Source organism: Hydra viridissima, unplaced genomic scaffold (genome assembly GCF_058129835.1).
Source record: "Hydra viridissima isolate aposymbiotic clone 2 unplaced genomic scaffold, HvirCarnegie_v1 scaffold_6, whole genome shotgun sequence".
NCBI classification, from domain to species: Eukaryota; Metazoa; Cnidaria; class Hydrozoa; order Anthoathecata; family Hydridae; genus Hydra; species Hydra viridissima.
Window position 1 is genome coordinate 13433566 of NW_028324305.1, and position 27162 is coordinate 13460727.

The window sequence follows — 27162 nt, forward strand, 5'->3', positions numbered from 1 at the left end:
TTAAGATTTTGACCGACAAATGTATTTCATAAAAAACAAACACTTTTACGATTAAATCATGGAATTTAGGGTACTTTTTCTTTTTAAATTTATTCTTTAAAAAATACGACTATTTATTCCATCCAAAATTATTAACGCAAATCTATGTTAAAGAATCTACCACAATAAGCACCACTGCATTCAAATTAAGAGATAAGTCCCGCATAAAAACTAAAAGTTCATAAAAAAATGTAAAAAGTTCATTAAATATACCTAGTACGAATAACTAACAAAAGAAGAAAAAGAATTTAAGGCGTATGTAACTCTCTTAGTTTTTGCTTTCCGCATTTATGAAAGCTTTCGCGATGGTTGCTACATATCTTGAAAAATATAAAATGATTTTTTTATAAAGAAAAAGACAAGAAACCATATTTGTGATTATAAAAATATGCTCAAAAAACTTTGTAAAGTTTACTGAATGAAAAAATTCTAAAGAATCATTATTTTTCCTACATTTAAAAATTGTACTATTTTCGACATGACTACAACTCGTCCTTAACTTTTGATTTCAAATAGTTCACCAAACTATCGGGTTTCGTGATACCTTGGTAGTTTTCCACAAACTGCCCTTTTAAGTAGTATTTTATTGAAGGAAAATCTGTCACTCCAACGTTGTTGCAAAAAACTAAAGCAAAACAAGTCAAAACTAACAGCCATATTGAAATTTAATAACATTGGTAAAACTGCCGCTTCAAAATATCAGGTAAAATAAGTAGTCAAGCGCCAATCTTGCATCAACACGTAAAGCTACCTTTAGTAGCTAAAAACATTTTCTATAGATGTGATGAATTACCAGCCATCCTTCAGATGAGGATGATAACAATCAAACAGCAACAACAAAACGAACTTACTAGAATTTTCATCGCAGTTAACAGCTGCAAAAGCAAAAAGCGGTTGTGCAGAAAGACGCGATGCTGCTTGCATTATGCTTCCACGCATCTCTAAACAGCCTTTGCACCCTAGGAAAGGTATTTAACTTTTCATATCTTCTTGTGATAAAGTAGTGAAAAAATTAAATAAGATAATAAAGCCTAGAAATTTACATTTTGCATAAAACATGACTACAACGTGGTCCTTTGTAGCCAAATACGATTCAAACTTATTGCCAGATAAATGTGTGACATTGCTTGGTATATCATGCCACTCGAAGTTATCAATCGATGCCTGACGACGATCAGCAGATTCTAATTGTTTTTTCATAAAACTAATGATACTTTTTGCAGAACGTGAACCGGTGAAACTCTCTACAAACTCTCCCTTGCTGTAAATAGACAATAATTAACAATAGTAATAAATAATGATAAATAATAATAATAATAATAATAATAATAATAATAATAATAATAATAATAATAATAATAATAATAATAATAATAATAATAATAATAACAATGATAATAATAATAATAATAATAATAATAACAACAATATTAATAGTAATAATAACAACAACAACAACAACAACAACAACAACAACAACAACAACAACAATAATAATAATAGCAATAATAATATAAATAATAATAATAATAATAATAATAATAATAATAATAATAATAATAATAATAATAATAATAATAATAATAATAATAATAATAACAAAATAACAATAATAACAACAACAACAACAATAGATAATTAATAAAAATAATTTATTTAACTACTAATAACAATAAGTAAAATAAGTAAAATTACAACATAGATTAAAAAATGATATTACAACATGCTGTTGTTGAAATAGCATTGAAAAACCTTAAAACAAAAAAAATCAATAATACCTGTAGAAGCGCACTAAAAAGAAAAAAAAAAAAAATTACAACTCATAAACACAAATAAAAACATGATGTTAACTAAACATTTAAAAAAATAAATGCTACATTATAGAAAACTATAGCAACATTATTCTTGTGTAAGGCTAACAACAGGGTGGCAGTTTGGCAAAATATCTTGCAGATGCCATATTTGATTAAACTGGAAATATTTGGCTAAAATTAAATTTTCCAGCTGGTGTCCCTTAGGGAAGATATTTTGCAAAACTCTTTTTTTTGTAGCCAGTGAAGTGAGAAAGCTGGTATTACTCAACATCATTGAGCTGAGAACAAAAAACTATAAGGACTCCAGATATAAACTTTTAGGCCAATTAAAACTATGATTTCTTGACTAATAGTTATGAGCCACTTTCGGCTTGCTCTTTTTCAAATAAGAAAATCATTGCCATTTTAGAAAAACCTAAGGATGTTCCCTACTTATCCTTTTATGGTCAGAACATTGAACAGTTGTAAAAAAGGTCACCAAAAACATAGTTAATGTTTAAATTTAGGAAAAAAGTCTCAGCTGCCCAGAGAGACTTTGCTTCAATAACTTAAAGCAGTAATTAACAAAAATGAGCATAAAATGTCATTCTATGTAAACCAATATACACAAAAACGTTTTTCAATGTTTGTTTACATTTTTTGAAGAACATTTCTGATAAATTTTAATGCCAAACAGTAAGTTTTTTCAGTGTCTATAGGAAGCAAAATATGAGTATTCTTATTTAAATTCTTAATTGTATCTTTTTATAACATTTCACCTGATTTTATAAAATTATGTTAGAGCTTCAAAAACCCTAACATAATTTCATAAAATACGCATCTATACATAAAAACACACAAAAAAAACTTACATGTTGGGTATCCTTTGACTCCTTCTTTATTAGACAACTCTGTTGCCTTAGTTGCATCTACTGCAGCTAACACACCAGGAAAGTTCTCCTCCTTTAAGGAATTAGCAGCCTGCATATATGCAGGTTTCATTCCATTACAGTGACCACACCAAGGGGCATAAAACATGACAAGAACATCTTTGTCATGAATAAACTCTTCAAAAGAGCTTTGAGTGATATGGTGTACAGCAGATGGCTCATCTTTCCATTCTTTAACAGTTAGTGGTCCTTCTTTTTGTTCTAGGGATCTAAAAAGAGTAAGAGTTAAATTTTCTAATTATCAAACTTTTGTATATATATATATTTAAATTTTTAGCAGAATAAAATTTGCACATACTTTTTCATGTATTCAATAATTGCTTCAGTTGAACGCTCACCTTCATATTTTTCAGACAAATGACCATTTCTAAAAGTGTATACATTTTAAAATACATGAATTCAAATAAATCAGTATACCAACTAACAGAGAATATCCATAAACCTATATAAGTATACAAGAATTCTTAGTTTTTAGGCCTAAACTCAACTTACATGAAATATATCACTGCACATTGCCAATATAAAAGAAAAAAAAAATCAAAAGAAATTCAGTATATGCTAAGTAACTTTTTAGAACAGTCATATCAATTTTATAACTTATGATAAAGGAATACCAATTAAATATACTGAGAAGGAAAAAAAAAAAAAGAATGAATATTTTGAATTTTCTTCCTACATGTAGGGTATCCTTTCACCCCAAATGCTTGTGGAATAACTTTGTTAACAGTACAATCTAGAGCAGCTACTTTACCAGGAGCCTATGGGAACAACAATAAAATAACTATTTGTTTAACAATTTGTTAATAAATTGATAGATGAGAATTTGAAGGAAATTTTATTTCTACTTCTTTTTTGAGATTGATTAACTCTGCTGCTTTTTCCATCACTGGCTTCATGTTTTTACAATGACCACACCCTAAATATGTTTTAAACTTTATTATTATCCTTATTTACTCAACTATTTCTTCTCAACTGAAAATCTTTCCTACAAATTGTCAAACTTTTAATATAAAAAATTATGTCAAAGTGTCACACACACACACACACACACACACACACACACACACACACACACACACACACACACACACACACACACACACACACACACACACACACAGATATATATATATATATATATATATAAATAAAAAGAACATTTATTTAAAAAAGAATTTTACTAAAAATATTTTTTACTTATTCTGAAAATAATATGCAGAAAGACTTTTATTCCATTGATTGAAAATCAAATTATTTCTGCAATTTCTCATTATTAACAATTTCAATTGTAACTTACATGGAGCATAAAACATAACCATGACTGCTTCATGCTCAGTAACAAAGGCATCAAATGTATCATCATTAAGGTGAATAATACCCGAATATTCACTGGACCAGCTTTGGAATGATGGTAAAGAGAGTCGAGAACTAAAAACAAAAATAAAAATTTATAAATTCAATGGTTTTTTTAAAAAAAAACCATAAATCATATTTCTTGTAGTTACTTTCTTCATAGTTAATGCATAGGGAAAGGAATTTAACATAAAAGGGCTCTGCTTATACTATTATTTATCCTTATGATATCATATATCTCCTTATGATATTATTTGAGGTATTAGAAACAGAAAATTGTGTTATCAGTTGAAAATTAAATATTACTGGCTTATGTCTTTTTAAAAAAAAACAATTCAATTTTCTTCTTCCTTTTTGTAATAAATTCAGTTTTCAAAAATCTTTTACAACTTGTAATGTGTTGCCAGTTGAAAATTAAGTATTGCTGAGTTACATCCTTTTAAAAAAAACAAATTCAATTTTCTTACTTTTTTTTTTAAAAGTTCAGTTTTGCAATGGTTCTTGTAGTGAGTTGGATAGAAACTCCTCAAGAATATACTTTAAAATTTCTTGAAAGCCAATTTTTACTGAATAAAGTTTATATAGCTTACTTTTTAATGAAAGCAACTATCTCTGAAGAGGTTCTTTCTCCTTCATAGTCAGCATATTTTTCACCATCTCTAAATGGCAAATACACAGCAATAAAAACTATTTTGCAACCATTAACATTAATAATGCAAAAACATTAAAAAAAAAAAAAAATTTATGACTTACTTGAAAAGTTTCACTAAAGAATAACCAACACATAAAAAGAAAAAAAAGAGAAGTTTAAAATAATAAATGTAAATAAAACATAAAAAAAAAAAAAACCAAAATAAAAATTACTTTCAAAAATTAAAATTTTTAAAAATCTTTTCAAATTTAAGTAGATAATAAACATAACAGCATTTATAAAAAAATAAAATAAAATAAAGTAACATAAATATTAAAAAAAATTAATACAAATATAAAAAAAGTAATATAAATATAAAAAAAGTAATATAAATATAAAATAAAATGATATAAATATAAAATAAAATGATATAAATATAAAATAGCAAACAAGTTAATAAGTAAAATACATAACTGAAACCATATTCAATTTAAATCTGATTTTAATATTCTTAAAAAAATCTAAATACTTTTATTTTGATATAAAGAAACTCACACACAGGGTAACCATGTACATCATATTTTATACAAGTGGCTCGGTTAACAACACAATCTATTGCAGCAACCTTTTCTTGAAGCTACAAGTTAGGAATTAAAGAAAAAAATTATAAAATGAAAAGATTTTATCAAGGAGTTGATAGAACAAGTTTTAGTTGCACTGAAATTACGCAAAAACTTATGCAAAAAAACAACCAAGTTGATTTTTATAAAAATAAACCAAGTTTTTGTAATAAAAAAAACAAAAACAACGATATGAACTATGATTGTAATACATAATAAGACATGTACCTTTTTACTAAAAACTTTTGAAGAAGAACATATATTTAATAATAATATTATGTCTTTAAAAGATGTTATATCATTATGATGCAGTTATTTTTTGTTAATATCTATGATTATTGTTAACCCTTATTATAATATATATATAACTTATATATGTTAAGATCCTTAATAATATATCAATCTGACAATAAAACTACATTTGCATCATAATAGTAATGCCATTCTTATTGTTTAGTGATTTTAAAATTACACCAAAGTCAAGGCAGCTCATAGCAAACATAACTTTTCTTGCATAAATTGACCTGAGTAAGTTTCTAAAAAGTTTGCTGAATACCATTTCAGTTAGGTGAATACTGATAGATTAGAAAAAACTGATGCAGACATTTTGAAGCTATCATTTAAGTTTAGCACTAATAATGTTAATGAACTATGCTCATTGAATGAGGAAGAAAACATTGAAGACATTTATGATATTAAAAACATTTAAAGGTAGTTAAAACTAAAAGTGTTTAAGAATAGCATATCCATTTTTAAGCAAAGACTTAAAAATGATTGCTATATAACAAACCTAAAAATCAGCTTCAAAAAATTCAACATTTCAACTCATTTTTTCTGATGCAAAAGTTTAATACAAAAAAACTGGACTTTTTGAAGGTTCTTGGAGTTTTTAAATGCATCAGGTCTGTAAACAACAGAACAAAAAGGGGGTATTCAATTATTGTGAAAAAAAAAAGAACCTGTTCTGTTACTCTATTTTCTATTTCTAAATACTTTGTTTGTAATAATCAAATTCAATGTTAATAAAAAATAATCCAAAGGTGAAAAAAAGTAAAATTTATATTTTGATTAAAATTAACCAAAAACTTGAGAAAATACTGCAAATAAATTCTCCAGAATGTTAACATTTTTGTCAGCAAGATCAGTTTTTTGGGGAAAAGTCTGGTTTTAGTGTTATAAAATTGAAATCAATCAAAGCTCTGTATAAAAATTTATCAGGTATTGTTTTTCTTACACTTGACGAAAATGTTGTTGTCTGGGATGTCAAAGCTAATTAAAATGTCTGGTATTATAGCAAGGATAATTAGCAGCTCTGTAGAACAATATTTTTCACCATAAGATGATATTTAAAATAATTTGCAACTTATACTTGGTTGTAAAAAGAATATACCTAAGGATTAACTATTTTTTTATCACACTAACATTGTTATTTAAAGACAAAGCAATCAAATCAAAACAAACTAAAAAAAGCATTAACTTACATTCTTTTGTGAATGAATTATATTTGCAACATTTTGATAACTGCTCTTCATTTTATTACAATGGCTGCACCCTGACAATAATTGATACAATTATTTTTATTTAGCTATACAAAAATCTGACTCCTTAAGATAAAATTGTTATAAAAATGGTTATAAAATCTACATACATGGTGCATAGAACATGACTAAAACAGTTTGTGTTTCTTTGATAAAGTCTGGAAAGGTAACATCATCAAGATGAATAACATCCTCAGAATTCCAGAATTCACTTTTTGTTGTTGGTTCCTTCTTCTTAGCTTCAATACTAAAAAATACAGAGCATTTGATTAAACAAAAAGTTTTCAATGTTTTTCATTAAATTTAATGCCAATTTTTTTAAAATCATCTTTTTTTTTTAACTTTTTTTTGGTGATAATAAGTAAAAAGTTACAAGAACTTTTTTTTTTTTTTTTTTTAATTCATGCTTAAGTTCAAGTTAAAAAGAAAGAAAAAAACTACTTGAAATCAAAAAGAATCAAATTTTTCTTTTAAAATTCTGAAATTATTTTCTTATTATTGTATATTTAGTTCATTTGAATGATTCAAATGAACTAAATATACAATATAAGAAAAACTTTCTTTCTTTACAATGATATCAAACTGAGTTCCCTATTAGTACTATTTTATTATCTAACGATGAAAATGATTGTATAAAACATTAACTATGTAAATAAAAAAAAAAAAAAATTGATAATAATAATAATAGTAATAAAAATAATACTATAAACAATAGTAATAATAATAATAATAAAAATAATACTATAAACAATAGTAATAATAATAATAATAAAAATAATACTATAAACAATAGTAATAATAATAATAATAATAATAATAATAATAATAATAATAATAATAATAATAATAATAATAATAATAATAATAATAATAATAATTAATAACAATAATAATAATAATAATAATAATAATAATTAATAATAATAATAATAATAATAATAATAATAATAATAATAATAATAATAATAATAATAATAATAATAATAATAATAATAATAATCATAATATAATTCCTACAGAAATGCTTAATGTTTAATGTTTAACGTCGTTTCGTCATTAGTTACTAGGCTTTGAAATAGCGCGTTATCTAAATGCACGCGGCCATTGGAGAAAGATCTCTTGAGCGAGTTAAAACTTTTTTCCTTTTGGAATTTAGTTATTAGTTTAGATATTATTACATAAAGAATCATATTAAGATAAATAATCGTTGTTAAGATCATATTATAGTTGAAGCATTTATATAAAAAATAGTTATATATACAATTTTTTTAGATAAAGTAGAAAGGATTTAAATTTTTATTAGAAAAAGTAGAAAGGATTTTAATTTTTTAAATCGTTTATATTTTGTTTGTTTTAGTTTTTCTTTTAGCAGTTTTATTTTTACTAGCAAAAAGCAACCCGTAATACGGTTTATGGTCGGTCTGTTACTTAATTTATAGTATTTTATTTTTTAGAAGGAAAATAGAGGGTAAAGCTACAGTTAAGCGGCCTAAAATAAATTTAAATTTTCGCTTTTAAAAATACGGTGGAGAGTTTGAATGCATTTAATTAGAACAATAGTATGCACGCATGAGTGATTTCAAAAAAAAATAAATTTTAGAAGTGGAATTAAAGTTTAGAAGAAGTGGAATAAAAATAGTACAGCGCGCTTGATTTTAAATTACTATATCTTAAATTTCTATAAAACTTAAAAAATTGTCAGGTAAACACTTGCTATTATAATACGGCTATTTTCATAGCCACATGTCTCTTACAAACACATCAGCTTGAACAATTATCATTTAAACTTATATTCTTTAACTATTACAAATAACTTTAGTAAATAAATAATCAAAAATAAATCTACGCATAACATATTAAAGTAACAAAGTAAAAACAATATCATAAAAATCACATAATAACAATAGAAAATGTTATATAAAAATTACACAGTTCCAAATTCAAAAAAAAAAAAAAACTAAAAAAACTACTTTGAAATTTATCTACTTTGGTTTTATCTACTATTCAATGATGCTTTTAGTCTCCGCGAACGAGAGCGCAAAAAGCGAAAATGTAAATTTATTTTAGGTAGTGATCGACCGAAACCGAAAGTTGAGCCGAAACCGAAAGTACCGAAATTTCGGTTCAGTAAAGCCGTAGCCGAAGCCGAAATTGAAATTTCGGCCGAAGCCGAAACCGAAACAGCCGAAATTTGAAAAAAAATGTTAAAAATTCCTGAACCTTTTATGATCACCGAGTTAAAGCAAAAAAAACTATTTTACGTATATCTAAGCAATCACCATGTAACATAATTTGATAAAAACTATAATATGTCAAAAAAAAAAGTAGAATATGTCAAGACATTTTAATAATTAAAGTTAACAATTGAAATATTTTCTCTACAGAATAAAATTTTTTCCATGTTTTCTGGCAAAAGTCTGTTTCTTTCATTTGAAAGAATGTCTCCAGCAGTTGAAAACAACCTTTCAACTTCGGTAGATGTTGGTGGAGGTGTAAGGAATCTCTTTGCCATTTTTGCCAAACCAAACTTTGCTTTTAATGTTGTTTTTTCTTCATACTCTTTCCAAAACTCTAAACAGCATGAAGATGTTGGGCTTTCTAAGTACTCGTTTAAAACTTCCTTTGCTAATTTGGAAGTTGGATTTTTGGACCTTGCATTTTGTGACTGTGCAATTATATTTTGCATCATTGAAGAAAACCCAGTGTTCTCAATAGACTTAGTTTTCATCACAGGAGTAGTTTCATTTTGGCTCAAAATGGAACTGTCTAATTCCAAAAGAACTTGTTTTTTTGCAGCTTGAAAGGCTTCTTGGGATCTAAAGAAGTGGTGCTTGTATCTGGGATCAAGAAGTGTTGCTATTGCAAAATGATCAATGGTCTCTAAATCAAAAAAACGTGCCTCCATTGCTTTCTTTAAAGCATATTTTATGCCAATCACTTCTTTGTCATCAGAGGGAACTTCGAATGATTTCAGGATAGTTGTCACAATTGGAATACATGCACTGATGCAAGCATCCTTTCCAGAGAGCAATTTGGTGGCTTCTTCGAAAATCGCTAAGATGTGTACCAGCTTTTCACACAGGTTCCAATCCTGTACAGTGAACTCAATGCCGCTGGAAGGACGGATTAGCAGCGTGGTAGCAATTGCTGATTTCAAGTACAGAATTCTTTCAAGCATGTAATATGTTGAATTCCAGCGTGTTGGGACATCATTTTTGAGTCCGAGCCTGTCAAAATTAATCATTTGAACCTCTTGTTGTTTGTAAAGCTCAGCAAAGAAGGAATTTGAAAAAGAAGCATGAGTACAAAGCTTTCGACATTTTTCTATCAAGTTTACAGCACTCTGAAGTGAAAAAAGTTCTTTTTTAATCCCTAGTTGAAGTGAATGATTTAGACACCCAGCAGACTTGTAAACACACTGTGGTTCTTTGAAAGCTGCTTTTATATTTGCAGCATTGTCTCTTAAGCAGAATGTGATCTTGTCCTTTAGCTCCCACTCTTTCACAACATTCTCAAGTCTTTGAAAAATGTTTGAAGCAGTATGTTTTTCATCAAACTTGGAACATGACAGGCAGAACTTGATCCGCTCCCATTTGTCTGAAATGAAGTGTGCCATCATGCCCAAGTACTTATGATGAAAGGATGACCAAGCGTCCAGAGAGATGGAGATAGTTTCAGCATTTTTTTCGTTAAGGATAACTTTCGTTGCAAGCTTAATCTTTTCATAGGCTGGATTGAGCATGCTTCGGTAGTATTTCTCACTTCCAATGTCAAAGTGTGGTGTAAAAACTGCATGATGGCGTAAAAATCCCGGATTATTCACAATTGATCAAGGCTGTAAGTCGAGGATAATCATTTCAAATATAGATCTATGAAACTTAAGACCTTCTTCGGAATTTGAATCAATTTTTGAGATATTGTCAACCCAGCCAGGCATTGTAAATTGCAGCATCTCAGTTCTCTGGCGTTTTGATCTGATGTCAAATAAAGGTATTGTTCTTTTTTTAATTGTAAGAGGCTCAAGCTGATCTGAAGTTGGTATATTTTCAGGATTGTCGGTAGTTGTGAGTATTGCTTTTTCAGTTAAGAGATTTTTCAGAGTAAGCTGTGGATGCCGACTTCTTAAATGTGATGAAAGTCCGCTAAGTGATTGAAGTTTTGGATTGTGGGATCCACGAGATATTTTCAAATTGCAGATGTTGCAAGTTGTGTATTTGGAATCACTGGCTGTTACGGTAAAATGATTCCACAAATAGCTTTTCTTTCGATTATTTTCCATTGTAAAATTTAGCACTGAGAAACTTTGATTAAATTATTGATTTTGGTTACTTAACTTAAATGTTAACTTATTTAAAGAATGATTTGAGAATAGTAACTTGAATCAATTATGTAACGTGACTTCAATTAAAATTTCTACAATTGTTATAATTAAAAATTGATTTACTAACAAACGATTAAAATTAGGAAATCGTCATGATCCCACTCTAAATTAAAAAAAAGTTATTTAGACTTTTAAAAAAAATCTTATAAAAGTTTCGGTTCATTTCGGTTGTGGTTTGAACCGAAATTTCGGCCGAAACAGGAAAAGTAAAAAATTGCTTACGCAGAAATTTCGGCTTCGGCTTCGGCCGAAACTTCGGCCGAAGCCGAAAGTTTCCGTTCACTAATTTTAGGCCGCTTAACTGTAGCTTTACCAAATAGAGGTATGGATGTTATTTAAAGTTATACTAATGCTGTTTTCATAAAATGGTTATTACTACTTTGAAATTTCTGTGATGCTATTAACTATTTTTGTTCTTTTTTAGAAAATTTAGAAAAATAAATTAAAATTTTGTGCCAACACTGACAGCGCATGTCACATGTTAATGTATGTAAAGGCTAAATTTTGTTATGAGGATTACAGTTCTTATGAAAAAAAAAAAAAGAAGGTAAAGAGTATTGTTAGTAAATATATATTTTGTTTACTTTGAATCCTTTTAAATTTTCTTGCATCATTTTTAAAATTTTTGTTTGCACACGTTTATTGTTTGCATATTTCCTTTTTGATATGTATGTGTATGTGGTAATAAGTGCTTTATAGTTGTTTTATCAATGTGTTTTTATAATAATGTTTTTATAATAATGTAAAGTGTCTTTTTACTGTTTGTGTATGTGTCAATATGTGTTATATAATTGTTTTAAAAATGTGTTTAAATATGTATATAAGGAATATATTTAACCTTATATACATATTTAAACACATTTATTGTGTTTATAGTTGATACATATCTTTATATTATGTTGTTTCTGTGTTTTCAAAGTGCAGTGACTTGGTAAACATCTACCTGAAAATCAATTATTGTATTTTAGAGAAGGAGCAAATGGCTTTAGATTGTGCAGCTCAACGTGATACGTACCTAACGGCATGGTTTAAGTTAAATACTGAAAATGAAAGAGCACATTGCTATTCTTATGTAGACATTCCTTATCACTTTATATTTGATGATAAACATTATAAATGGAAGGTTAGACAAAGGGGTGGTAATAAGGTGATAGTAAGAATGGATAAAGTTAATCCAGCTGGAGAATTGTTTTTTCTTAAACTGTTACTTTTGCAAGCAAAAGGAGCAACATCTTGGGAGGATGTGCGTACTGTTAATGTTATTGTCCTTGAAACGTTTCGTGAAGCATGTGTTTTGAAAGAATTGTTGACACTGAATGGCAGAATACTCTTTCTGAGGCGGTTTTAACACGAACCCCAAAGCAAATTAGACAGTTGTTTTCAATTATTTTGACCTTTTGTAAATCTGACAATCCTTTACATCTCTGGAATACATGCAAAGCTTTTATGATGGAAGATTTCATTCACAGCTCAATCCCACTTCTAATAACTGAACAAGCTACTCTTCATCAAATTGAAAAGATTATTAATCAAAGTGGTAAAATGCTGACTGATTACAATCTGCCTGTTATTGATGAGTTTATTGGCTTAAATCTAGAAAATTTTGATGAAAATGTTCAATAACTGAAATAGTAGAATTGTGTATAAACACAACCAGCTGAAATAGTAGAATTGTGTGTAAAATGTTCTTTGCATTGGCAATGGGTGCAGAAGTTTGCATTAACTGAAAATATGAGAGTACAAGATGGGGAAGGTGAATTTTCCCAATGGCTACTAAAACTTGGGAATGGAACAATACCTGTCAAAGAGGAGGATCCTTTTAAAGGATGCATTAAAATACCAAATCAGTGCATTATTAGAGAAAATGAATCAGTTGTTGAAAAGATTTTTGGAGATGCTGATCAAAATGATTATTCTAAACGCGTGATTTTAACACCAACTAATGTTGATTCATTATCAATGAAGAAGTGCTTGAATGTCTGCCGGGTGAGGTCAAAATTTATTTAAGTGCTGATCAAATTGATACTGATGACCGTGTTTCTCTCATGGTCAACTATTTGTTGCATGTTCAAGAACTAGGGCATTTAATAGTTTGTTTTTCAAAATTGATAAACATCTCATTCAAGATATGGTAGGTGAAAAGTGTTACACGAATAATGTTATATTTTTTTTATTACTTTAATATTTTTTTCATAGATTTTGATAAATATACCTGTCATTTAATATGTTTATATGTGTTATATGAAACCATATTTGTTTATAGCTAGCTGTATATATGTTTAAATTATGTTGTTTCCATGTTTTCAAAGTGGTTTGAGTTGGCATTATATTGAGCAAGATTGATAACCTTGCCAGCCAAGCGGTGTACTTATAGCAGAGGTGTGACTTGGCAGCATTTAGTGTCAGGCGGTTTTACTGCTTTAGAGCTAGGTTGTGTTGTCTAGCCTTTTTTAATTATTCTGGAAACACAATAATGTCTGTTAATGTTTAGCGTAATGTGTATGGGAGAATTTGCAACCTTGATCTTTAAATCTAGGGTGTTTTCATGTCCTAAATTTGAAGTAGTTGAATAACTAATATTGAATATAAAAACAAATATATTTTTATGTAGTTATATGTTTAGAAAAAAGATAAATACATAGTTAAGTTTAAATTGGTTTTCTACTTTTTCCTTTCATGTTTTAATCTGGTTTGTTATTTTCGCTGGATTTTAGGATCAAGGGTGTAAATATTCTATTGTTATGTGTTATTGTTGTGATGTTTTGTGTTGATAGACTGCTTGGCTTACCTTCACGTTGGTGTCTATTGTTAAAAATGAATAATAGGTAGTTTCATTATTGGAACTTACTGCTTTTATTTATTTACTAAAAGCCAAGACAACATTATGCTAAAAATGCAGTTTATATCTTGATTTTTTTTTTTTTTTTTTTAAATTTATTTTAGTATTGTTAATCCTTTGCACTTCGAAACAGATTTTATAGTTACATTTTTGATAAATGTTTTTATTAACTGCCAGGTCAAAATAGGTTACTGTAAATAGATAAATCGATTTTCAGTTTTTATGTGGTTTTTTTTTTTTCTTTAAGATTTACGATTGACGCATTTATACGATTTATAAAAAGAAAACCTGATTACCTTTTATTGTAAATTTTTGTCAGTTAAAATGATATAAATAGATGCAATTAGTTCAATTTTTTTTTATTTTTCTCTATTTTATGCCTCTATTATATTATATATATTCTCTATTTTATGCCTCTATTATAATTGTTGTACGTAACTTAGGGGATCTTTTTATGGTAGTTTTACGCATTTGTCAAATATCGAGTTACTTAAATCTTATAAGGTGTTTAACTAATTAATTAGCTTAATTTTGAGGAAAGAAAAATTCTTATATATGTTAAATTCTTAAATCATTGTTTCACATTTTATTATTCTGGTAAAAGGTCTTCATCAAAAACTTGATTACTCTTAATAAAAATAGCTCTATTCTCCTGACCACCATTAAGGCAAAAACGGGGAAGGGAGGTCCTTTTTTATTGTCAAAATATTTAAGAGAATTAAATTTCGAGTAACAAAAGGAATTTTTAGTAAATGGTAGCAAATTACCGTTTATTAAAAACAAAGAGGCCATATATAAAAATGGTCAAATTAGTGCCTTAAATATTAATGGTCAAATGTTCAGTTATTTTTAATAAATTTATTTAGTTGTGTGCATTTAACGTTTTAAAGACAATTTCCTCTTTTAAAGAAAAATGTATGAAGGGGATACCAAAAAATTAATAATTCATGTATAATTAACGTTCGCTTTATATTACTCTTATTAATTAAAGTTCATGTTATGAAAAATATAACAAAAATTTAGCTTTTTTCGTCAATTTAAAGCATGATAGAGTGTTATTATTTTCTGTCAGTAACTAAATACGTATTGTTTTGAACTTAGTTATATCGAGGTAAATGGTTCTGCCTTACACTGATATGACATATGTCAGTTTTAAATTTCTCAAATAATGTTAAATAATTGGTAAATTATTTTACCTCCGCATACTTTTTTTTTAATTTTACAGATGGTTTAATTTTTTCAATTTGAAGGCGTTTTTCTAATTGGGTATTAGTTAAGGTTTCGCAACTTTAAATTGTGGAAAACAGCCACTATAAATTAAGTAACAGACCGACGATAACCCGTATTACGGGTTGCTTTTTGCTAGTAATAATAATAATAATAATAATGGTTAATGCTGTTAAGATAAATCGCCAGGCAATATCTATGACAGCCGGTATATATTAATTACTGTTCAGTTTTAAGTAACAAAGCGTTAATAATAAGCTTTCTTGATTTTCGTCTTGTTTGCTATTGTTTTTAAATCGACCGATTGCAAGTTTGATTTGAAGCTGTTAAGTTTAATTGATTGAACTGCTTCTGCTAGTAGACTATTCTATCCATAATGGACTCTATTACTGAAAAAATATTGGCTTTTCATAAAATTTCTAACCAATTCAGGTTTCAATCTATGTTTTGCTCCTCCAAGGTTAGATGCTGGACCTGATGAGCAAATAGAGTTCATTGCTTGACTTTGTTTAACATCAATCTTTTCAATACCTTTAAATATCTTGAATTGCTGGATCAAGTTACCTCTTAGCCGCTGAGTCTCTAATGTTGTCATATCCAAAATTTCTAATCTTTTTTCATACTCAAGATGTCTTAGTTCTGGTATCATTTTGGTTGCTCATCGTTGAACTTTTTCTAGTTCATTAACATCTTTTGTATAATATGGTTTTCATACTTGAATCAAAAACTCTAAATTTGGTCTAACATACGTACAATACAGTGTTTTTATTAGGTCTTTATCCTTGTACTTGAATGTATTATTTATTAGTAATAGCATACTATTTGCTTTACTGGCTACATATTTAACTTGTTTGGCCCATTTCTAATCACTTGATATATAAACACCAATGTCTTTTTCTAGTTTTGACTTTTCAATTTCCATTAATGTATTGTTATTAGTCACCACTAAGGACATCAACCCAATCTGTCACACTTTCACCTAAAACCACTTGTTATTTTCTGTTAGCTAAGAAGCAGGCTATCCACTTAAGAAGTTTACCAGAAATACCATAAGTCAATAACTTGGATAACAACTTTTTATGCGAATCACTATCGAAAGCTTTTTTTATTAACTAACAGAAAATCACTAAACAAACAAAGAGCTTTTTTTAGATTCTCTAAATAAAAACTCTAACGCTTATATAAACACCAGTTCATATCAACAGTTCATAATCAGCAAAAAGATTGCTTACAAATGTTCTCAATTCCGCTTAATTTTCAAACACAATATGATAAAAGCATTTACAGTTTATAAAACTATTTCCAATGCCACATAAAATAACTATTTGAAATTAAGTTCAAGAGGTATTTTTGCATTTACTGTAATGGTGGCTCATGATGAAACTAAAATTTAGAGACATCTTATATCACAAAAAAACTAATATATTTACAATTATTAAAAAGTTGAATGCATTACCATTGATTTTTTTCACTTTTATAGATTCAGTAGAACTTAAGATAAAAGACAATAAAAGAAGTCTTTATAATCAGTGGGTAAAACTTTTTATATAAATATAGTTTAAGTTAACCCACATCTTGCTCACTATAACTTCTTCAGTTTTTTTTTTTTTTTTTCCTGTACACCATTTTACACCATACACTATTCCTTATTAACCAGGTTCAAACTAGTATTTCCTTTCTAACAAAATGCAATGTTATAATCACCAAGACATCAGAACGAATTATTTACCATAACTGTGTCATTTTTTAAAGTGTTATTATTTATATATTAGTTAAAAAGAAATACGATGTACAATATAAGTTGAGCTAGCAAATAAACTATAACTGATCTCTTTTAGTTTTAAAGTAAAAACTTTAGTTAAACAAAAAACATTACTTTTCTGACTCCTAAACAGATTAAACTCTTGTTTTATACAATATGTAAAATTATTACCTGCTCAAAAATGTGACTATGTCTTCTTTTGACCTGCCGCCTTCATAGGAGGATACTTTCCCATTAAAAAAATATTTAATTGTTGGATAGCCTGTTACATTGTGCTGTTGACAAAAGTCCTGATTCTTAGTGCAATCTATTGCACACAATTTATGATTTTTATACAACAGCTCTTCAGCAGCTTCTGTGTAAGCAGGCTTTAATGCTTTACAATGACCACACCCTAAAAAGCAGTTTTCAGATGTAAGATCAAATCTTAAAATTAAATACAAACCATCTGTTTGTTTGTATGTATGTTTAAAAAATCTTTATGTCATAGTTTAATTTCAAAACAATGAAGTAAACAAAGTACTCACATGGAGCGTAAAACATAACTAAAACTGAAGGATTCTTGCTGATAAAGTTATCAAAAGTATTGAAATTTAAATGCACAACATTGGTAGTTGTCTCACTCCATTCTGGCTCAACAGGTCGACTTTTTTCAGCCACTGGCTCTCCAGGATTCTTCATAAATGCAATAAAATTTTCTTTATTGTTACCCCCTTGATAAATAAAATCTTTCTTTCCATACAAAAAGTACCTAATGCAATCCAAACAATAGAAAAACTATAATAAACAAGCAAAAAAGGTTTTAATTTATTGCAATATAATATAAGATTCCTAACCAAAAACCAAACAAAAATCAGTGATATTTATTACAAAAGTTGGTAGCCTTAATAATGACACTGTTTGAAAAAAAAATCCTTAAGAAGCCAATTGTCTTTTATTAACTGTTGAAAGAAAAAAACTGGCAAGTAATATATGCTCTGTTGACATTTTCATGTACTTTTTAGATTTTTTTATGGGCATACTAATCTTTTTGATGATTCTCAAAATTTGTTAATAAAGAGAGAGCATTTTTTGTTTTTTTTCTACTCTTTTGTATTTTTTTTTTTTTGTATTATTTTGTAAAAGATCACTGCTAAGGAATTTGACCTTTGTATCAATTAAAAAATTTGATCACTATAATTTCTTCTACCATATATTAATGAGAAAAAGTTGCTTGAAATTAGTTTTTTTTTGTTAAAATGATGATAAATCCTTGGGAATTACATAGTTTTAAACAATATACAATATACAGTTAAAAACAAAGTTAACAAAAAATGGCAACAAGGTTCAGTGTTTGCCTGGAGTATAAAGGACCAATATCAAACAATTTAATAACAATTTCTGAGCATGTCATTCAAAAAATAAATTCTTTTGTTAATTATAAATGTGGTTCTGACATAGAAACATAGTCTAAAATAATTTGCTTTATTTGTAAAAAAACCTCCACTTTTGAAATTCTTGGTTATCAAAAGAATCCTTAATATTAAAACAACAAATTTTCATTTTAAGCCATTTTAATTTTTAATCATAAAAACATATATAGGTGTTATATATGTTAGGCTAATGTTAAAGTAACTATTAATACACTGCTGGTCAAAGGTTTGAGATTGCTTGATATATAGGTGTAGATATATAACTATTTTCAAATAGTGATAGTATTCTATTTAAAGGAAAACTGTTTTAGCACACCAGAAAATTGTCTGAGTAAAAAATTCCAATATAGCATTTTTGTTGTTTTAGAAATAGAACAATAAAATATGAAAAAATATCTTAAAGCATCAATGTGACTACTGGGTATTATCTCCACCAATAACTAGCCAATAACTAGCAAATAAACAATAACAGACTGCTATTTATTGACTAATTAAACTAATTTTAAGTGTAAATTTAAGCTTTTTTTTTTTTTATTAGTTAATGATTAAATATACAAATCTACTGTTTAATTATTGACACTAATGAATGCACAAGTTAAAACAAATCTACAACAACGAGAGAAAAGCAGTTTTATTGTTGAAACTAGTAACTGAAAATGATAGTGAAGTGAACAAAACCTGGACTAGAAAGTGAAGTGAACAAAACTTGGAATAAACCTGTAACTCTTATCAAAAATAAAAGACATCAACAAGAATCTAATCTTATTGGTTTGTTTCTGTAAGAAAAACATTGCTTTAATCTCAAAATAAGAAAAAAAAAAAGCTAGAATTGGCCCTTGTTTATCATGAATGGACAATAGAAGATTTTTTTAAAATGCTTTGGAGTGGCAAGTCAAAGTTTTAAATAATTGCTTTAAAAAAAAGATTTTACATTCACCAAAAAGAAATTGAGAAAATGTTACCAGAGTGCCTTGTGCCCATTTTGAAACATGGTGGGGGCTCTAATTATATGGTGGAGAATTAATTTTATCAAAACTCAAGGTGAAAGTAAACTGTTATGTTGCTTTAGACTTAAAATGTGTGAACACTGTACTGCATTTAATTACTGAGACTATATTAATCTAGATTTTTTATTGAAACAAAGTTCAACTTGGCAGTCAAATTTTTTAGCAGTTGAGAGATGACATAATATTAGCTAAAATTTGATCTGTAAGCAATGTTTTTAGCAAGATTTGTTAAAATTGACACAAAAAATTTTTAAATCAATTTAAACAATTTAAACTTAAAATTTCTAACAATAAAAAGTCAACCTTTATGTTTCATATACTAACCTGAAAGTTGGGTAACCAGTAACCTCATAACTTTTACAAAGAGCATTATAAATTGTGCAATCAACACCAGCAAATGTAACTTTTTTATCATCTTTGAAGTATTCAGCAGCAGCCTCAATTTCAGGTTTAGCTTTCTTGCAATGGCCACACCAAGGTGCATAAAACATTACTTTAAATTAAAATATAAATGTTTTATAATTAAATGTTATTTAAATAAAAAAACATTTAAATTATTTTATTATTGCCTAAATACTATGAACATTTTTAAGAAAAATGAGTAATGAATGAATAGGAAAAAATATATAAATAGAAAACCGAATGAAAAATTAGAAACTAAAAAAAATTTACAGATACCTAAAGTGTGCTTTCGTGTTTTCATTTCATCTTTAAAGTTTCCCTCTGATAAATGAAGAATTGCAGATCCAGAGGTTTCAGACCATGGCAAGTCAACTGGTGGTGGTGGAGGCTCTTTTGGATCTTTCATAAATTCAACAATTTCATCAGCTTTATATGTATTCAATCCATACATCAAAGTGGCATTGGTAAAATATTTTATTGTTGGGTAGCTTTTGATTTCAAATTTCTTGCATGTGACTACTGATTGAGTACAATCAACTGCAGCAAGTGTTGCAGTGACCTTTATAATGAAATTTTAACATTAAAGCCTAGTAAGTTTTGTGAACCAATTACCAATTTTTTTATAAATGAACAATTTACTTCAACTTAAATTCTAGATATTCTAAAGATATAACTAACTTAAAAATTCTTTTGATGTTTCTTTTGATGTTGAACTACAACCCTTTTTTATATTTGTTACTTATGAAACCGAAATAATTTTACGCCAAAAAGAAAATTTCAGCATATTTATTTTACCCTGAGATTTCTGTTAACATACTCTGTTAAATCTCCAATAATATATCTTAGCATATCTCAAGGTAAATAAAAGAAATTTTTGAAGACTACCTAAAACCCCACAAAGATTACTTTTTGGTACTTTTTTAAATACGTTTATTTACACAACTACCATATCTACCAGTCATTTAGAAATAACATATCAAGACAGTGCTTAAAAGCTTTTTAAGCATCATGGTAATGTCTTTGGACACTGTGTCATTCAATCATGGTAACATCAATAGTTGACTGATTTTTAATGCTAAATCTCACTTTTTAACTGTTTTTTTGTGTTTGCTTTTGTATTTTAAACAATAACAAATTACTCACTTAAAAGTTTTTACAAATCATTGGTTTTGAAAGTGCCAAACTATTTACAAAAATTGCACTCACAGAGAGTATGTAATTTCATATGTAATAAAACTTTTTGGTCAAAAATATTGTTAAGAAATATTTCAATTTTGAAATGATCATAGAATGAGATCTAAAAAAGATGTTTAAATATAACAAAATGTAACAAAACGTAACAAAACATAACAAAATATAACAAAATATAACAAAATGTAACAAAACGTAACAAAATATAACAAAATATAACAAAATGTAACAAAATGTAACAAAATGTAACAAAAAAACTTTGTTACATTCAACATCTTTCTCAGATCTCATTCTATGATTTTTAAATGATTACTTATAAATAAATGTTAGTCTGACAATTACTTTCGCACTTGATTAAAAAATTTATAATAGGTAAATTTATTAAAACCTTTTGACTTTAACTTACTGTTTCAGCTTGTAAAATTGTAGCTGCATTGACATACTCTGGCTTCATTTTTTTACAATAGCCGCACCCTACAGTGTGTAAATGAACATTAATGAAATAGAAAGGTCAAAAAAATATTTGCATAAACAATTCTTTTAGCATAAACTTGTTAGCAACTGGAAATTATTTTTAAAAAATGTATTTAAAAAATAAGTTAATATTCAAAAGTTATCAATAACTAATTGAAATTGGATTTATAATTGTTATTAGTTAATAAACTTTAAATACAAACTGGACAAATGCAATACTAAATTATTGCTTCATATAGAACTTCAATAGGTTAGTAAAACTGTTCAAGAAAAATTAAAAAAAAAAAGGAAAACATACATGGTGCATAAAACATAACCATTGCTGATGGACTTGTTTTTAAAGTAGCTTCAAAGTTTTCATCATTCAAGTGTGTTATTTCAGGAGCTTCCCATTTTTCACCTTGTTCAGTTTTCATCTCAGTTTCTGGCTTTGGGCTGCAAGAAAGGTTTTTCTTAGAAAAAAAGATGAAAAATATGAAAGTTCCCACTCAGCCAAATTTTAAAAAAATGAATATATAAAAGTCCTCACTCTGCCAACCATGCAACAATCCCATCTTTGTCCATCTTACCAGCATATCGAAATTTTTCATTTCCATTCCTTAAAAAGATAAATTTAAAGTTTGTAATTGGCTCATAAGAAAGTGTTTTCCATAAGAATCTTCTCAAAAAAATTCTAACCAAATTTTTTACAATTCACAATTTTTTTAGAATGGTTTTAAATACAAAAAAACCATTGTATTTGCAACATGGAACTTCAAACTGCAAAAAAAAAAAAAAAAAAAAAATGTTGCCTTACTCAAGGTAATTTTAAAATGATAAAAACTTTAAAATTATCTACTAAAGACTTTAAAAACAGTAAAAAAAATGAAAGAATATATTTATTACTCAAAATAAATAATTGTTGGAAATCCTGTGATATTAAATTGATAACGCACATTGAATGCATCAGGTTTATCCACATCCATTGCAGCTAAAACCTAAATACAAATACTTTTTAAAACAATGAAATTAGTGGAATTCTATTGTATGCAGCTTTTTTTTTCAATACTTATGCAAATATTATGTTAAACTTGTAGAACATAAATAGGGACATTAACATTTTTTGGTTCATAAGTAAATTCAAAATACCATAAATTGAGAACCAATTAAAGTATTTACTTTTTTTTAGATAAACCCTACATCAAAATACCATACTAAAACTAGAGTTAAATATCTAAGTCATTATATGAATGCAAGACGAATTGCAAGTTAAACTTTGTAAGGTTCTCTGCAAATAATAATACATGACAGCAAAGTAGCACTTTGTACCAATCATAGCTAGTGATTAGCATAATAAAAAGAGGGCTGTAGCTATACAGCAGAACTGTATTTTTCCTACATTCCCATTCTTAGTATCATAGGTGAAATAAAATATTGAACCAAAGTAAAATTAGAATAATAATAAAATTTTTAAAAATAAGAACATAAAAGTCAAGCTTCTGTAGTAACTTGAAGCATTTATTACTTAAAAAACATGATAATTTTTTTTTTCCTTTGCCAAAAAAGAAAACAGTGGATTAGCAACCTGTGCATATACAAAAAGAAAATTTTAAATGAGTCATTTAAATTAACTTGATGTAATGAGATTGTACATTAAAAAAAACAACTCTTTATAAAGAAAAAGACTGGAGTAAAATTAAGAACTAAAAAAAAACTAACAGCTTTTCCTTTTGTAGCATCTGCAGCACCTGCATAATCTGGCTTAAGCTTTTTGCAATAGCCACACCCTAAATTACCAAAAGTATGAGGTTACCATCTTTAATCAACTCATATACTTGTGCTTTTAAATTAAATTCAAATTTTATTTTAAGCAAAAATAAAAAAAAACAAAAAACATTTACATGGTGCATAAAACATGATTAGTAGCTGGCCTTTCTCTTTTCTTCGCAATTTGTTTAAGTCCTAAAAAAACAGAATTATAGTAGCATGTAAATAACATAGCATATAGTAATATATAACTAACTTTTTATAAACTTTTTATGATAAACTTTTTTAGGCAGTAGAACAAGTGATAAATTTTAATTCCATTCAAATTTTAAAATTAAATGGTTGCAGTTAATTAACCCCCATTTTGTTATGCAAAAAGCAATTTAAACTATCAAAAACTTTATATATTACGTGTCATTTTGGGCAAAACTTAATATAAGTACAAATACCTTCTCACTGTTAATATGGAAAACATTTTTGGCACTTTGATCTTCTTCCCATGGTGCATCTCCAGTAGGGTCCAGCATAAATGATATCATTGACTGAAACATATATATATTTTTTTATATAAAATATGCATACTTTATATATATAATAAATCAATTGTATAACAGCATTTTTTGAAAAGTCTATAAAAAGAAAAATGCAAGTCTTTAATTCAATAAACTTGTATATTATGTTCTAAATTTATATATTATTATATCATATTATATACACACACACATACACACACACACAAACACACACACACACACACACACACACACACACACACACACACACACACACACATATATATATATTATAATCTAAAAATCAAAAAAATTGATATAAAGAATGTTAAAAGAAAAAAAAAGTTGATAAAAAAAAAGACAAACCACCTTTTCATTTTCTTGTCTATCATAGTCTTTGTTAAAATTACCATCTCTAAAACATAAAACCTTTAAAAAACAAAAATTAAACAAAGAAACTTAAGAATTACACAAATTAAGCATAAAATTTGTATTAATGCCATGGTACTATAACTAATTTTAAATATTTAGGGGAGAAAGTTTTATTCTTTTGTAAAAAATAAAAGTAAAAATAAAAGAATTAAAAATTACACACAGTATATAATGATTACCTAGAGATATTTAATTAAAAATGAAAATCTTTTATGAATGTCAAGTTTTTAAAATGTTTAAATCATGAATTATTTTCACAACGTAAAGATAACATAAAGTTCATACATTTTAAAAGCCAATTTTTGTGCGCATAAAAATCACAGAAAACAAACTACATACTTCACAAAACACAAATTAACTTTATCAAACCATTTGACCTTCGGTAAAACTTATGTTCTTAAATTTAAAAAAATATGTATATTTAAACAAAAAACTAACTTGTAATGCTTCAGTTTTATTGGCTGCGGGTTGACTTCATACTTCTTACAGAGCTTTTTAGACTCTTTACTCTCACTATCAAACATTTAAAAAAATTAAACAACTAAGTAACACATCTATTTTAAATCAAAGCATAAACCTTTTTCTGCTAATTTTATTGTAGATTTGTAGAAGCTTGTCAATCAAATGTAAAATAAAACTACTAAATTCAAATTGTCAAAAAATAACCGCAATTGAAACTTATATTTTAATATATACATGGTCAAATACTAGTCATCAAATTAAATATTTAAACTGCTTTTCAGTCATAATCACCTTAAATAAAAAAAAAACTTTTACCCGCAGTTAATATGAAGAATTGTTCCTTTTCCTTTAATTTCCTTTGCAACATTTTCAAGCCATTTAAGTGTCTTCACAACAGATTTATCTAAAATTAGTTTGTTTATTTACCATTTGTGTATTTTGAATTAGAAATTACTATTTCAAACCTATCATAGGGGAAAAAAAGAATATTAAACATATTTGCTTCAGTAAACTGGCATTAAATTAGATATAAAGTTATCTAAATTAAGCTTTGAGCTTTCTGTAAATGAAAAAAATAAAAAAGCACTTACAAAAAGAAAGATAACAAGTTAGTCATATTGCAGAAGTATGTAGAATACTTACTTAAAATAAAGCAGATAAAATATAAACCTTTAAAAATATACCAGGCTTTTTTAAAAGGCTTATATTTCAGCTGCTTTATTTAATGTCAGAAATGCTCTTTATTAACCCTCTTACTCCCTGTGACCCGCTGTGCGGGTCATAACAAACCTTGTGACTTTCCATTTTTTAGTGATTTTGTTCAATCAATGTATTAGTAAAAAAGAGGCCAAGTTTCAGAGAGATTGGTTTATTATTTTAGTCACTACAAGGTCTCAAAGTGTTTGAGTCAGAATCAGAAATTTTGACTCTGGGAATATAGCGGGAAATATCCCAGGAGAGAAAGGGTTAAACTAAACAATCAAATTGACCTTATTTAGGGGGGAAGGTGGAGGCTTATTTAGAACAAACCAAAATCAGCCTTATCACCCTGGCCCTCACATGCAGCAAATTACTACATACTTATATAAGGCACATAAACAATTATTTCTTTAAAATACAAAATAATCTCAAGAATATATATATATATATATATATATATATATATATATATATATATAATTATGTGTGGGTTCATGATTAAAAATTGAAAGAAACGCTGATAACAACAAAATTTTCATGAATAATAACTTGAAACTAACACTTTTTATAAAAAGTTAATGATCTCTTATTATAAATTTTTAAACAAATCCTAAAAACAATTCTAAAAATGAAGGAAAGTAATACTTAAAAATATATACAAAAATAAGCCAATAGCTTTAGTTTAGATTAGGGATCGCCAGTATACGGTATACTAAAGATTTAGTGTACAGTCTACCGTAAAGTATACCGTACAGTATACCGTAAAGTATACCGTACAGTATACCGTAAAGTATACTGTAAAGTTTAACGTAAACAAAACTTTTTACTTTTTTTTTTTTCGATTACTATTATTACTATTTATTTCAGATTAGAGAAATCTGTAGAATAAACAATCTTAAATCTTAAAAGGGTGAAGAGCAGCACAAACAGCCTGGTATAAAAATATAACAACTAAACAAATTAAAGTTTTTATTAAATAAATCTAAGAAACAAAAATTGAATAAAAAAAAACACTTTAATCATGTTTAGTCAAATAATAGACATGATGCAGTAATTTAATTCATTAAGAAAATATAATTTTAAAGCCAGTCCAAAAATATTTCACAAATAAAAGTAAACAGGTATACTAATCTGTATACTAAATTTTAGTATACCAAGTATACCGTAAAGTATACCGTAAAGTTACTATACCGTATACTGTAACCGGCGATCCCTAGTTTAGATACCAACTTTAACTTTAGATTGATAAATTGTACATATACCTTTTTTTCCTAGGCATTCGTGAATAGGCCAAATTATGATAATTATCCAACTTACCGTCATTTGAATAAACTGTAAGCAAATTTGTGTGTGTCTTGAGTATTTTCTTGTAGTCTTTTAAGCTGTCAACTGACAGAATATATTTTGTGTTAATTTTGCTTTCTACAACAACTCCCACCTTTAAAGTAACCAAGTTATTTTATCTAAGATTCCTTTATTTTGTTATAACTTACAAAGAAAGCAAAGGAACAATCGAAATGAAAAAAAAAACAAAAAACAACAACAACAACAAAGACAACAACTATTTGGCATAAATTAAGAAAAAAACTTTTGTTTTCCTTACATATAGAGTAAGTAGGATAAGTTTCAACCACATTGTTTTAATTGCTAAAGAAAATGAATAGTCCTATATAATATTTACAAAGGTCACCA

General features: G+C 27.1%; 1 protein-coding gene across 1 annotated transcript; it reads right to left on the reverse strand.

The window, feature by feature from the left end:
- Nucleotides 1–27162, reverse strand: LOC145190582 (endoplasmic reticulum disulfide reductase DNAJC10-like). Its single transcript, XM_090091477.1, has 31 exons — nt 27074–27162; nt 26788–26908; nt 25087–25174; nt 24748–24822; nt 24247–24292; nt 23815–23907; nt 23500–23560; nt 23318–23385; nt 22505–22596; nt 22149–22217; nt 21918–22054; nt 21552–21619; nt 20231–20513; nt 19877–20045; nt 17661–17884; nt 17305–17527; nt 7035–7171; nt 6868–6938; nt 5322–5403; nt 4889–4901; nt 4726–4794; nt 4080–4210; nt 3628–3698; nt 3410–3540; nt 3275–3325; nt 3081–3149; nt 2705–2991; nt 1818–1830; nt 1083–1300; nt 891–998; nt 1–664 (listed from the first exon to the last, which is right to left on the reverse strand). Exons 1-31 carry the CDS (start codon nt 27104–27106, stop codon nt 522–524), a joined length of 3444 nt encoding a protein of 1147 aa, XP_089947603.1. The 5' UTR covers nt 27107–27162; the 3' UTR covers nt 1–521.

What these genes read in the sequence shown, in the direction of transcription:
- LOC145190582 (XM_090091477.1), bottom strand. Translation starts at nt 27,106, where the DNA reads ATGTGGTTGAAACTTATCCTACTTACTCTATAT. An exon ending in ATAGTTGCTTTCATTAAAAA is followed by an intron (nt 4,211 to 4,725) that starts GTAAGCTATATA and finishes TTTTGTTTTTAG; the next exon opens with TTCTCGACTCTCTTTACCAT. An exon ending in ATTATTGAATACATGAAAAA is followed by an intron (nt 2,992 to 3,080) that starts GTATGTGCAAAT and finishes TACTCTTTTTAG; the next exon opens with ATCCCTAGAACAAAAAGAAG.